The 14,510-nt window shown below is 46.6% G+C and overlaps 1 protein-coding gene across 1 annotated transcript in view; it reads left to right on the forward strand.

The window, feature by feature from the left end:
- The window catches only part of FHIP2A (FHF complex subunit HOOK interacting protein 2A), a 34,069-nt gene that overhangs the window by 11,796 nt on the left and 7,763 nt on the right, over window positions 1-14,510 (forward strand). Inside the window, exons 3-14 of the mRNA XM_075534689.1 lie at window positions 1,320-1,489; window positions 2,948-3,052; window positions 3,585-3,707; window positions 5,889-6,158; window positions 6,945-7,141; window positions 8,522-8,636; window positions 9,304-9,380; window positions 9,470-9,662; window positions 9,841-10,010; window positions 10,349-10,492; window positions 11,445-11,535; window positions 13,893-14,036. Coding sequence (XP_075390804.1) covers window positions 1,320-1,489; window positions 2,948-3,052; window positions 3,585-3,707; window positions 5,889-6,158; window positions 6,945-7,141; window positions 8,522-8,636; window positions 9,304-9,380; window positions 9,470-9,662; window positions 9,841-10,010; window positions 10,349-10,492; window positions 11,445-11,535; window positions 13,893-14,036 — 1,799 coding nt within the window. The remainder of the gene's footprint in view (window positions 1-1,319; window positions 1,490-2,947; window positions 3,053-3,584; window positions 3,708-5,888; window positions 6,159-6,944; window positions 7,142-8,521; window positions 8,637-9,303; window positions 9,381-9,469; window positions 9,663-9,840; window positions 10,011-10,348; window positions 10,493-11,444; window positions 11,536-13,892; window positions 14,037-14,510) is intronic.

The raw sequence follows: 14,510 nt of genomic DNA on the forward strand, positions 1-14,510 counted from the left end.
TCTGGTGGAAAGACTGTACGCAAAGGCATTCTTCCTGTGGCAAGAGAGTTGGTGGCTGAAGCTGGAACTTGTCTCCTTGAATGCTAGGATTTTAATCCGTCACTTCAAATGTACTCAACTCTCATTTAAAAACAGATTTATTCTGACCACCCCCACCCCCAAGACCTACAATCAAAACATGTTTGAATTTTCATTCTTGGGGTGTTATTTGAAGTCTGCACGAGAGGGAGGAAACATTTTTTAAGTTAATTACAGGGGAATTTACAATGTATGTCATATTAGCACAAGGCTACTTATTTTCCGCTGCCTTCCCAATGGCATAGCGACACGTTGCTGCAATCTGAAGCAGAGCTTATACTTTGGGTCTCTGCAGGGCTGGGCAGCCTTCTGTTGGACCCCTTACATCCCGAGATAGGCAGCTTCATGTTCATGGCCAGCCCGTCTCTACAAAAAGAGCCTAACTGGCTAACTGGGGTGGGGGGGAGGAAGAAGTCGGGAGAGAATACATTTACATCACAAGTGTTTGCTATTCATGATTCTGGTGTCATACCCATCTGTTCCCACTCCCCATATAAAGGTGCTGGATACAATGGATGTATGGATTGATAGAGGAGCTGGAAGAGCTCTCTATAACATGTTTTTTTTTAAAGTACAACTTTTCTTGATATGGCTGCACTATTGAATTACATGATATGTGTACGAAGTGCCAATAAAACTGTATTTTAAAATAAAACAAAACAAATGGCCCTGGTGGCATAATGGACTACACATTGGGCTGGAAACTCTGAGGTTAGCAGTTCAAACCTACCATCCGCTCCTTGGGAGAAAGACGAGACTTTCTGTTCCCATAAAGAGTTAACAGCCAAAAAGAAAATGATTAGGGCAAAGAATGCACAGATGTGCTTTATACAATTGATGTATGTATATGTATGGACTGTGATAAGACTTGTATGAGCCCCTAATAAAATTTTTTTTTAAAAAAAAGAGTTACAGTCTTGGAAATTCAAGGGGACAGTTCTACCTTGTCCTGTAAAGTTACTTTGAGTCTGAATTGACTTGACAGCAGTGTTTGTTTGTTTGTTTGTTTTTCCTGAGTTACTTTTGGTGCACATTAGCTTATAGAATATTTTTCAGGATATTGACTCTAGTTCTGAATGAGCAAAAACTCATTGGCTCAGTTCTAGCAAAGATGATTCTATGTATAAACCTCACTTCAGTTTTTTTTTTTACCCTCGGCTCAAATTGGAATATTTGCATATTTTAGGTATAACTATGTTAGTAGATATAGTTGACTAATGGATGAATTTGTTGTTGTTTAGATGATAAAGCCCCAGTCACAGATACAAACATCCCTTCTCATCTGGAGCAGATGTTGGACATACTGGTCCAAGAAGAAAATGAACGGGAGTCTGGAGAGACGGGGCCTTGTATGGAATATTTGCTTCATCACAAGATCTTGGAAACATTATACACCTTAGGGAAAGCTGATGTAAGTTCCTGTCCCGATCACCATCTTGGTCATGTGACAGCTGCGTTTGTGGTGGAGCACTGACCTGCCAGGTCCTGACTCCAAGGGCAGAGGTGTGTGCGGAGCTTGGCGGATTCAAGTTGGCCTTATGAGAAGAGGAGAGTTGTAGTTACTTTCTCTGCACATGGCTTCCGCGGGGAAAGCAAAGCCCCGCAGTGCTGCCGACAGCGGGTCCTGAGTCTGCCTCCAGTGACGGTGTAGACATTCACGGAAGCACCAGCCGTGCCAAGGGAGAAGGATGAGGCATTCTACTCTCATAAATAGTTTCTACTTCCGTAGCGAGTTAGTTTCGGAACCCCGCAGGGCAGTTCTACCCTGTCCTACAGCGCTACTATGAGTCAGCATCGACTCGATAGCAGTGAGGTTTGCTTTGTTTTGTTTTTTAATGTAACAGACTTATTCTGGTGCTTGGCTTTTTAAAACTACCTGTACCGTTTGAATTTATTAACTCACATTTCCCAGGCAGCATGTCTGGTCCCTAACACTGCAGTTGATTCCCAGCCTTCCTTCTTTTTCCTGCCCTGTGGAGGGAGGGGTGGTACAACACTCCACCGATTAACTGTTCATTGACTTCAGAACAACACGTGAGGAATGGCACTGCCTGTCTTTGGATGTGGGCGCTGGTGCTGTAAACATGGTTGGTGTGCCGTGGAACGATGCCACCGGCCGTCTCACAATGTGTGTCACTGTGCTCAGACGGTAGTTGATGCTGTTTCCAGATAGCAAGTACATGATGATGCTTTGGAAACACTCATTTTATGACCGTATTGTAAGTATGAGGCGGTATAAGTCACTGATAGAACACATAGCCTCGTGAGTGTGTACCCATTCCGTCCACAATCTGAGTAATCATCTAACATTTGAACAAGTGGTGTGCAATAAAAACTTTGATATTAAATGTTCAGTGACCATAGTTATTATAATGTAAATAACATTGTAACTTTTTAAAAGGAGTTGTAAATAGAATAAAAGCGTTGTCTGAATAAATGGCAGGGCAGCTGATCCCATAGGATTCCTTTATTTAAATAGCTATGTTAGGAGACTTTATAGAATGGGAAGTTGTTGATGATGCTTTGGAAACACCTGTCTTTAGTGTAAGCCAAAAGGTCTGCCTTTCCTCTGATCACGGAGTTAAGCATCGTATTTTCATGTCCGCCCAGTGTCTAGAATATAAACAGAAGCAGCCCTAGGCTCAGCGCTGTATCATCAGGAAGCTGCTGCTCATAATTACACATTGCACGTGGAACATCGTAGACTCCGTGTGTAGTTTAGTTCTAGAACACCTGTCATTGGTACTTGATAGAAAGTTTTATTCTGCCAGTTGTAACGTGGCTTGTTGCATTTTCTTGTAAAAGTGGAGTGCCGTCGTGCACAGTCTGTCCGTGTGTCCTTAATGGTTTTCCCTGTTTGCTATCGCAGTGTCCCCCAGGAATGAAACAGCAGGTCTTGGTTTTCTACACGAAGCTGCTGGGAAGAATCCGACAGCCACTGCTTCCACACATCAATGTCCACAGGCCAGTGCAGGTGTGTTGTAAACCGTTGATAAGTTTCGCAGCCTGGTTTCTTTATGTGTAGAAGTAATCATATTATATATTTCTAAAACTAACATGCAGATTAGCAAATGTTTCAGTCTTCATTATTGTTTTAAGGACACTTCATGTCTTTATAGTTCTCTGTAAAATCGTCACACATTAAGGTTTTAAAAAATACATCTTAAAAAAAAACCTTCATTGGTTGACAGGGGAGGGAAAAGGAAGCCCACTTGGATGAAGGGGGGAAGGGACTCATCACCAGAGAGAGAAGAGAAAGGAGGGGTGTGTGGGTAGGGGGAGTTATGGGGGCAAAGGATGGAGAAGTAGTTTAAATTGTTTAATACAAAACTAATCATATGAAATGTAAACACCACCACCTCAGAGAGTTTTTTATATGTCTCATTAATTGTTTAGGACATTGTAAATCTGTTTGAAATTTTTTAATAGCCTTAAGATACATGGATGGCTATGTGTATGCTTGTGAAAGTAACCTACGTTTTTGTTTTATGGTTTTTTTGGGACAGAAATTAATTCGACTTTGTGGTGAAGTTCTTGCAACGCCGACGGAAAATGAAGAAATTCAGTTCCTTTGTATTGTGTGTGCAAAGCTGAAGCAAGATCCCTACTTGGTTAACTTTTTCCTTGAGGTGGGACACGTTCCTTGTCATCCTTCCAAAGAGGCCTGTCTTAGAATTAGAATTGAATTCTGTGAAGACATTCCATGTTGGGCATCAGACCGATTGTTTTACATTTTACAGGATGATTGTACATTTAAGATCGCTGTTTTATTCCAACTTGAACTCTCTTGACACAAAAGAACTGCAGGGTGTGCAGTTGAGCCTAATGGACGGGCTGCTTTTTGATGGAGGACGTGCGTTTTCCGCGGGGCTCCTGCAGATCCCGGGAGGATTAGAGAGCGCGCAGTTGGAAGGTCCACTTAGGGGCGGGAAGTCACGGAAGTTGGTGCCTTTTGATTGCCATCGTCACTGCGTCAGAGCTGACTCAGCTCAGTTGGTAGTTGAGATTTTACTCCCAGTTGTGAAGTAGCAAATGACTTCACGTACTTCATTTTTCAGCTACAATCATTACAGAAAAAAAAAATTTTTTAATTGGGTTCTTGGTTTTGTTTTTTGGCTTTTTAAAAAAATCACTTTTTACCTTCTATTCTTTTACAATGTAAATATAAGTTATTACTGTACAGTTCACTCTTTCTGACCCACCACCAAACCAGCTACTACCCAGTTGGTTTCCATCTCGACCTCCGGCCGTCAGAGCAGAGCTGTCTCCATAGGGCTCTTCATGTGTGTGATCCTTCGGGAGGAGAAGGCAGGCCTCTCTTCCGAGGCACCCCGGGTGGGTTCAAGCCGTCACCTTCCCCATGAGTAGCCACGTGCTGTACTGTGTAGGATGCCCAAGGACTCGCCTCTGGATGCAGCTCTGGGTTTTGACAAGCACGTGCAGCCATATAACCACCACAGTCCAGACAGACCATAGCGCCTTTTCCCTGAAGAATTCCCCACACCCCTCCACCTCCAGCCCTGGCAACCCCTGGTGTGTTTTTTGTTCCAATCGTGTTCCCTTTTTCAGAAAGCCCTAGAAATGTAATCCAGCTTTGAGGCTGGCATTCTTTTCAGGGCTTCAAACTGGTTCACAGCAGCGCCATCCCTTGTGAACAAGGGCTTGTAGGTGATGTGTAGCCTGTGGGATCTGGACCTGCCTGGGAGACCCACAGCTGTGCCCACTCCAAGATGGAAGCCGGCCAGGCCTTGTGGCCGGCGTGCTGCCCCCAGACCCCTGCCCTTGTGCCTTCTGCCACATCAAGCTCCTGACCTTTCAGGAGGAAGGACTGGCCGGACTTCAGACAGCAGCATATCGGCAGAGCTTTTCTTGGAGAGCAGCCTGCGTGCAGAGTGCTGTGCTAGGTAGCCATCTTTGAGTGGGGCAAGTTGTCTTGTTTGCCTCCTGGGTCAGAGTACCCTGGGCAACAGAGTTGGTGACTGTGCGACGTGAATGGGCCCTTGTTTGCTAAGGCAGTTACTAAAGCATCCTTAGCCAGTTCGAAGCCCTGGTTTTTAACTTAACATCATGCATTGGTGATGCATCCCTGCTTTTGGCCTGTGTATGACACAGTCCTCAGCTAAGAGATTTTTGGATTCTTCCTAATTTGTGTCAGTTACGAAGAAAGCCACGGTGAGCATCCCCATTCTGGTTTTCATCTGTGTCCGGGTGGGGTGGGGTTGCGTATCCCACCTCTCGAAGGCTGCCTCCCGCTTCCATCCCGCCAGTCGTGTGTGAGAGCTCCCGCTGTCCCATGTCCATGTCAGCACTGGGGACCCCAGGGCCCTGTCCTTTTAGCCGTCCCTACTGGTGCCGCTCCTTTTCTACTTCACACTAAGAGGTACGTACTTCAGGATCCTCTCTCGCCCGACAGGAGGTAGGTGAGCAACTCAGGTGCCAGATCGCCTGGATGGAAACACCGAGGTCTAGGCACACCTGGCTTTCCCCGTGTGCAGCCATGGTCTGCTTCATGGGCTGCCTCGCCTGCGTAGGACTGCAGGTGCCTGAAGAGCCATGTAGCAGGGGGAGTGTCACAGTCTTTTCATCTTAAAGCATAGAAGAAGTACCTCCATTGGGTTAAGAAGAGACTCCTCTTCTCCATGGTCATTCTATTTCCAGGCCGTAATTTTCCCTTGACACGTCCTTTGTGATGCATTGCTTCAGTTGTTAGACACTCTGCATGCTGGTGGTGGACAGTTCCATCAAGCAGGACTGATTTCCGGTGAGTAGGCCGTGGGTGTGAATCTCACAGAGCATGTCTTCCCTTACAGAGTAAGCTAAAGTCTTTGGCTTCCAAGGCAACACCAGACGTAACCTCAGAAGACTCGTTGAGAGGACAGGAGGCCTTGTCGACAGATACGGGACAGTCCGGTCGGCCAGAGGAGCCAGTGGAGCCAGAGGACAGGCCTGCACACCCCATGGACGAGCTGTCCACCAGCCTGGATCATCTCTGCGTCGCGTCTCTGTCCGAGGCCTCCATGGTCCGTCTGAACCAGGACTACAACCTAGTGAATTCCCTGCTGAACCTCACCCGAAGCCCGGTGAGTGGTCCCCCTGACCTTGGCCCACCCCCAACCACCTCTCCTAACGGGACCACAGGAGTCAGCATGTAAAATACGGAACGAAACAAAAAACGCCTATTCTTCTTTTTGTTTTTCATCATTTTATTGGGGGCTCGTACAACTCTTATCACAATCCATACATCCATCCATTGTGTCAAACACATTTGTACATTTGTTGCCATTATCATTCTCAAAACATTTGCTTTCTACTTGAGCCCTTGGTATCAGCTCCCCATTTCTCCCCTTCCTCCTCTCCTCCCTCATGAACCCTTGATAATTTATAAATTATTATTAATTTGTTATGTCTTACACTGCCTGACGTCTTCCTTCACCCATTTTTCTGTTGTACAGCCCCAGGTAGGAGATTATATGTGGATTCTTTTAATTGGTTCCCCTTTTCCACCCCACCTTCCCTCCACCCTCCAGTATCACTACTCACACCACTGGTCCTGAAGGGATCATCAGCCCTGGATTCCCTGTGTTTCCAGTCCCTATCTGTATAGTGTACATCCTCTGGTCTAGCCGGATTTGTAAGGTAGAATTGGGAACATAATAGTTCTTTTAATGTCAGATATTCAGTCCTTAATACAATGAATTTTCCTTAGAAATTTGATGTCCAAAGGAGCTTCCAAAATTTCGCGGGAACTTCCATTACCTTTTCATTCCATTTTTCCATGACCTTTGTGGAACTCCCTCGTCCCTTGAATTCAAGAAGTAAAGTGGTGTGTGCATGCGCGTGCGCACGTGCATGTGTGTCTCCCACAGGATGGCCGCATCGCCGTGAAAGCGTGTGAGGGCCTGATGCTGTTGGTGAGTCTCCCCGAGCCTGCAGCCGCCAAGTGCCTCACACAGAGCACGTGCCTGTGTGAGCTGCTGACAGACAGGCTGGCTTCCCTGTACAAGGCCCTACCTCCGTCCGTGGACCCGTTGGACATCGAAACAGTGGAAGCTATTAACTGGGGGTAAGAACATTATGTGTTTTCCCATAAAGGTGACTTTGTGTCTCGAGATGTTTTCATGTGTCTTCACTTTGCCATGGAACAAATCTTTTCTTTCTGAACTGTATAACGCAACTTGCTCCTAAATCCAAACCCACTGCCATCAAGTCCGTTCTGACTTGTGTTGACCCTACACAGGTTTTCCAAAACTGTAAATCTGTACGGGTGCAGACAGCCTCATCTTTCTCCCAGGGAGCAGCTGGGGGCCTTGAACTGCCCACCCCGTGGTTAGCAACCCAGTGCCTAACTGGCAGTGCCACCAGAGCTCCATATAGCACCGCTGGTGGTAGACTGGCATGAGCCATCCAACTCTTACAGAACTATGCTACTTCATTTTTGGTCCACTTTTAAGACGCAATTTTTACTTTACCTGGATTATTTTTATTAAAAACGTGCCTTAAAAGAAGGGCTTAAAAAAAAATCCCTCAGCCCCCAGGGCAGTCTCATGTTCTAGGTCTTCAATGTTGATAAAATTTCTCCTTTTGTTTTTCATTCTTTCACCCTCTCCATCCACCTTTTAGGCTTCCCTACCCACACGCTGCCCTCAGTTCTCATAGGAAAGCATGAGGACCGCAGATCGAGTTATTAGCAAGTGTAAGGCAGCGGCAATAGAAGTACCACTTCCCTGTCGGGCCTCCGTGGTGGTCTAAAGCAGGGCTGCAGGCTGGTGCACGCTTTGTAAACCTCACCAGTAGCCCCTCTGAGTGGTCTTCTAGGCAGTCTGGCATCTTGCCATCTAGCATTTTTAGTGGTTTTTAATGTTTTTTTCTGACCGCATCTGTAGGGAAGATCCAGTGGTTAATAGTAGCCACTGAATTGCATTTTCAAAAGGAACCCTGGGTCGGTGTCGGGCTGCTAACTGCAGAGTCAGCGGTTCAAACCCCACCGCCGCACCTTGGGGGAAAGGTGAGGTTGCTCCCGCCACCATCTATAGGGACACTGTGAGTCAGAGTTGATGTGGTGGCAGCGCTGGGTTGGTTTTACTGAATTTGAAGACAAGAGAAGCAGGACCACTCAGTCCTAGTCTCGGCTTGGCCCCTCCTCCTCTGCTGTCCTTGCCACTCATTGTACTGGGAATGTGAGCGACTGTCTAACTTGTTCCTTTAGCTCTTCTTCCTCAGCTCCATTGTGCTTGAGTTTCTCGTTCCACTTAACGAGTGAAACTTACAACTTCTATTTTATCAAGTTCCTTTCTTAAAAGCTTTGTTTTCATAAAACCCTCTCATCGTTCCGTGTGTCTGCATCACAGTGCACATTCAGCATGCCTCTTCATTTCTTCCCGTGTACCAAGAGGGGAGCATTTTGGGGTAACTTTGGACTTCCCGTTTCTCCTGTTTCCCGCAGCTTGGACTCCTATAGTCATAAAGAAGATGCTTCCGCGTTCCCAGGAAAACGGGCCTTAATCTCCTTTCTTTCCTGGTTTGACTACTGCGACCAGCTGATCAAGGAAGCACAAAAGGTTTGAATATTTCTCTTGCTGTTTGTGTACTGAGAAGTTTTCAATGTAAACGTCACCAAATAAAGCGTGTCTTTCGCTTATTTCCCTGACAGTGGTTCAATATCTTAGTGAGGATAGCGCCATCGGTAAAATGAACAAACAAGCAAGTGTGTGTGCGTGCGTGACAGCTCTTGAGCAAATGAAAGTTCAAGTTTTGCCCCCAGATAGTGCTGTAAATATGGTACAACCAGGGCTTAGGGCCAGCTCAAAACGACTCACTCAGGGCTGACAGAGCAAGGGCTGCCCCTCAGTTGCATAGCAACAGCTGGCCATCATTTTTGAATGGGATGCTGTGGCCTGTTTTCTGCTCAGGCCCAAATCCGCCAAACAGCAGGCATGGATGTTGTGCAACAAGTGTGCCCGCCCTATGTTTCTTACCTGTGTTTCTCACCTGGGGATAGATGCTAGTGCCGTAAAGAGACGAAGAGGACCACTTTTGCCCTGGTCCTCTTTAGTCCTAGAAAATTAGATCAAAAGTCAAGGACCCGGTAGTTTGTCTAGGTTCATGTGCCATCGGCTGGATGGCCAAGGGGGGAAGCTGCTCTTGCACGTGAACCCAGATGGAGTGTACCAATGGATGGATGCCTACCACAAACTCACCGCTTGCTGCTGTTGGCTTGTGTTCCAGACCGCAGCTGCTGCTCTGGCCAAAGCTGTCCACGAAAGGTTCTTCATTGGCGTTATGGAGCCCCAGTTGATGCAAACGTGAGTGGCCTCTTTCCTTTTGAAAGCGAGCAAACAATGTCTGTGCCCATGTCACGTGTGCCCACCGAGTGCCTGTTTGTTGTGCGCAGCTCTGAGATGGGTATTCTGACGTCCACCGCTCTGCTCCATCGCATCGTGCGGCAGGTCACCTCGGAGGATTTGCTGCAGGAGATAGTGTATTTCATCCTGGGGGACCAGAGGGAACCCGAGACGCTGGCCGAGATCAGCAGGCATCCTCTAAGACAGAGGCTGATAGAGCACTGCGACCACATATCTGATGAGGTAAGCAAGCCCGTGACGCTTGAGCATTGGGACCTGGTAACATCACTGGGTTCCTTACGTTAAAAACTTTCCTGCTTGTTTACACGACCCAAAACCAAACGCATGGTTTGTGGGATGGCGAGGAGAACAACCCGTGCGAAGGTCCTTTCTGGCGAGCGTTTCTCATGTCTGGTTTCAGATCAGCATAATGACATTAAGAATGTTTGAACACCTCTTACAAAAGCCCAACGAGCACATCCTGTACAACCTGGTCTTAAGGAATCTCGAAGAAAGAAATTATACGGAATATAAGCCTCTGTGTCCCGAAGATAAAGACGTGGTGGAGAATGGATTGACAGCAGGAGCAGTGTAAGGTTTTATCCAACTCATTTTCTCTCTCTTCTGCCTCTCAGTTTTCAAGCTTGCGAACAAGTTGAAAATCTCCAACAGTTTAAAAGAGTGTTTAAAAAATAAAATGTGCATGCCCTAATACTACGACCTTTTAAATGAAAACTGATTGGTGTACCCTATGCTCAGTACTGGTCCGAAGTGGGGCTTTGTCAACAGAATGCAAATAGAACTTCTCCCTTTGTCGGTGTCTTATCAAAATGACGCAGTGCTCTCGAGGAGCATAGCAGACAGCCATTTGGTTTAGGAAATGCTCCAATAAAGTGGGTTTTCTTTGTGCATGGCTAATTTCAACATAGCGACTTGGAGGAAGATCCACTGTTCACCGATATGGCACCAGAAAACTCTCTGCCAAACCAAGAGTGGCTGAGTTCTTCACCACCCCCTACGCCTGACCACCCCAAGATGGATGGGAAAACTGAAGTCCATAAAATTGTCAATAGGTGAGTTGTCATCTCAAGAGGACTTTCTTCTTTTACTTCGTTTTATAAGCCAAAAGAACTCAGCCCCTAGATCGTTGTGTAAGTTACATACTTACATTGTGAATTCACTGGAAGGCTTTCCTTTAATGTAGCTGTTCCGTCAACTTCCTCCCGGTTATGTAGCAAGTGAGCCTGGGGTGATAGTGGACCCAGAGCAGAAGCGCTCTTCTCTCTGTAGAATATGAGCCACGTGCAGTGGCTAAGCGAGCCTTTCATAATGTCTTCATGAACAACTGAACTACGAGTACTTCCTAGCTGCAATAATTGAGAATGGCTAGTTTGGCGACTTGTACTTCTATGTTTGCACTCCTAGATGCTAAGCACATGCATGACCTTTTGTGTCCATTTTCAGGATAATTTTTTTTTTAAATAGTGCTCACTGAGCAAAGCGGTCACTGAGAGGCCTGGTGCTGGCAGGTGACTTTGGAGAAAATTGCATGTGACTCAAAATGCACAGTTCGGCTGCATAAAACTTTTAAGTTTAATGACGTATCAGCTGGTTTCCTATGATTAACAGCTGTCTTGGCCATCTGTGCTAAAGAGATAGAAAGGAAACCTGGCGTAGGCTCATTTTACTTGCACTTGAAGTTCCGTGAGTGGTCTGTAATAAAGCCTGTCATTTAATGATAGAGTGGCTACTCCGAGGATGACAGTACTGACTCTGGGTCAGTCCTTAACAATGGGGTCTCCTTCAGGAAGTTCCTTAACAACAGGGTCTCCTTCGGGAAGTTCCTTAACCACGGGGTCTCCTTCGGGAAGTTCCTTAACAACGGGGTCTCCTTCGGGAAGTTCCATTTGCTTTCCTACTTGGGTTAGCACACGGCACCACCAGGCTCTTTGATTCATATAAAGACCTGACTGACTGTGAGCGCATCTGTTGTGCTATTTCTCATGGATTCTGTTTCCCTTTAAGCTTTCTCTGCCTGGTGCCGGATGAAGCAAAATCCTCCTACCACGTTGAGGGCACTGGGTATGACACCTACCTCCGAGATGCTCACAGGCAGGTGAGTGAACCAGCGATTTCCTGACAGCAAACTTGCTCAGCGTGTGCACACCTTCCTGCCCTGCCCGTTCCTAGAGCCTGAATAACCTGAATTCCACTCCCCGACTTGGACTCTCAGCACGTGACTTTCTTCTGTAATTCACAGGCTGTATAGCTCGAGCTCAAGATTTCTTTTGTAAAACAGTTTTATTGGCATATACTTGACATATCATGCAATTCAATAGTTCAGTCCCATCAAGCAGAGTCGTGCAACCATCACCACAATCTGGATTTGAACTTGTCTTCGTTCCTATAGTCATCGTTATCAGCTCCCCGTCCCCGTCACCTCCCTTCACCACGCCCCTGCAGCTCGAGATTTCCTTATGCTCCCTCTCCTCCTTTCACACCTGAAAAATCGCTCCCCTGGACCCTTTCCCTACGGATCCGCCCAACTTGCCTTCCCCCCTGCGGTCTAGCTTTCTACCTGACAGAATCTGCTTTCTCAAAGGTCCTTAATTAGTTCTCTTTCCTGTAAAACACGTATTCAAAAGTACACGTGATGGTAAACGTCCACCCCACTCTGCCAGCCCAAAGGGTCTGTCTCTCTCGCTCGGGGCTGCGGCCGTCCTAGGAGCCTCTGTCGAGCTGCCAGTACTTCTCCACACGGGTCTTGGGCTCGCTGTGCTCTTGGCCGCTCTCCTCATTAGAGGGCGCTACATCTCTAGCCACTCCATGGGGCTAACGAAGCCTCGGGATAGAAGAGCCAGACCCGGCCTTTCAGCTGTGCTGCATCATTGCTAGCATGTTGGCTTTTGCATGTTCCACTTCATTTTGATGACTGCCAATGTCCTTATTTTTATACTTCTTCATTCCGTATTGCAATTGTAAAGGCCTATTTACAGCTGTATCTTCACAGCTTCTGAGTTAATTATACATACCAGTGCGCCTCAACCCAGAGGATTGAAATAAAAACTGACTGCAGACCAAACAAGTTCTGGGATACCATCTTACATGAAGAAAACGAACAGACCGGAATGGGTGTCAAAGGGCCTGTGAAACTTGCTCTGAGCAGAGGCGATAGAGCGCGTGGCAGAAATGGTGATGTGAAAGGGCCGGAAAGACCATCTGAAGGGGCAGCTTGATAAGCCGTGGGCACAGTATCATAATGAGATGCACAGAGACCTGGAGTTGGAAACCGAAAGAGAAGCCTACGCTTAGCATTTCTCAGGCTGAAGACTGACCAGACTCACTGCCGTCGAGTCAGTGCCGACTTAGAGCGACTCCCTGTGGGTTTCTGAGACGGTAACTGGTTCCTGGAGTAGAAAGCCCAGTCTTTCTCCCACGGAGCTGCTGGGGACTACAGACTGCGAACTGCAGCCCAATGGTGTCACCATTACACCACCAGGGCTCCTGCCAGGCCGAAGGAACGAAGAAAAAATCCAAGCCTCCAGTTGCAATTTTGAAAAGTTCTATGACCAAAATCTTGAATGATGTGGAAGCATCAGAAGATGGGAGGAATGCACAGCGTCAGCGTACCAAAAAGTAATGGTCAGCGCTCAACCCTTTCAGGGGGAGCATCTCATCAAGAACAGGTGACATCGGCAGCTCTAGACTAACCTGAAAACATGTACGAAGAGCAAAACCAGACATATCAAACCCCTGCCATTGAGTTGATTGTGACTCTTAGAGGCCTTGTGAGACAGAGTAGAAGGTTCCCAAGGCTGTACATCTTCACAAGAGCAGACAGCTTCATCTTTCGCCCAAGAGCCAATGGTGACGGACCCACCGACCTTGCAGTGAGCAGCCCAGTGTTTGTTTTTGTTTTGTTTTCTTTTTTAGTTCTGTTTTGTTTTGCTTTTTGTTTTGTTTTATTACCTCTTGTGCTGGCATTCATGGAATACTGAGCGAGATGTTTCACCAGACAGATGCCGTGGTCGATGCACACACTCACCTAGCCCAAGGAATCTCACAGACCTAGCCAAATCAACTAGAAGAGTCTGTGTCTGCCTGTTCCCAAAAGCGGCGATCCTAAAGAATGTGGAAATGATCAGAGTAGCATTCTTATCAATGCAAGTAGAATTTTGCTGAAGCTAAACTTTAAAATGGTCGCAGTATCACATTTGGCAGAAATCCACCAGATTCAGCAAAGGTCCCTGGAGACGGGCGTCATGCTTGCTAGGTAGAGGGCGTCAGAAGAGGGAGACCCTCAAGGGAATGGCTCGATGGCTGGCTGCCACCGTGAGGGTGGCGTGGGACGGGCAGTGTGACCCTTCTGTCGTACTCAGAGTTACCAGGCAGGCCTGCTTGAATGAATCACTTCTGCTTCATCCCAGGTCGTGGTCTGAGAGTGCCTTAACGAGTCGGTGTTTCTCTCCGCAGTTCCGGGACTACTGCGCCATCTGCTTACGGTGGGAGTGGCCAGGATCTCCCAAAGCGTTGGAAAAGTGCAATCTCGAAGCTGCTTTCTTTGAAGGTCATTTCCTGAAAGTGTTGTTTGATAGAATGGGAAGAATTCTTGATCAGGTACTGCGTTTTAAGATACTAATGTTTGTACTATTCCATTGCCATTCACCACGAGCTTATGTCCAGCCTTAGTCTATTTAGATCTTCGGCGAAAATTGTTTTATCATTTTCTTAGTTTTTCCAGTAAATCACTTTTTCATAAATGGGTTCCTGCTGTATGCAGTCTATCAACAGCATTTATTCAGCGTGACAGCTGTTAGAAAATTGTACTGTTTTACTTCTCAAAGGCCTTGGGCTTAATATCCTTCACCCATGTTAGAGGCAGGGTTTTATGACTCACTTAGAAAACCCCTTTGTTACTACAGTTCGTGCTGCGTGGATTTAGTAGACCTCTTTAAGTTCAATGCAGAAGGCCTTAAATGCCATTTCCAGTGGAATCTTTAGCACTTGTGAAAATTACAGAATAATTAGACAAGCCTTCTTCTATTAGCAAAATGAATTTGCGATTATAGAATCCCTCCTTCCTGGTGTTGA

This window comes from Tenrec ecaudatus, chromosome 16 (assembly GCF_050624435.1).
Source record: "Tenrec ecaudatus isolate mTenEca1 chromosome 16, mTenEca1.hap1, whole genome shotgun sequence".
Taxonomy (NCBI): domain Eukaryota; kingdom Metazoa; phylum Chordata; class Mammalia; order Afrosoricida; family Tenrecidae; genus Tenrec; species Tenrec ecaudatus.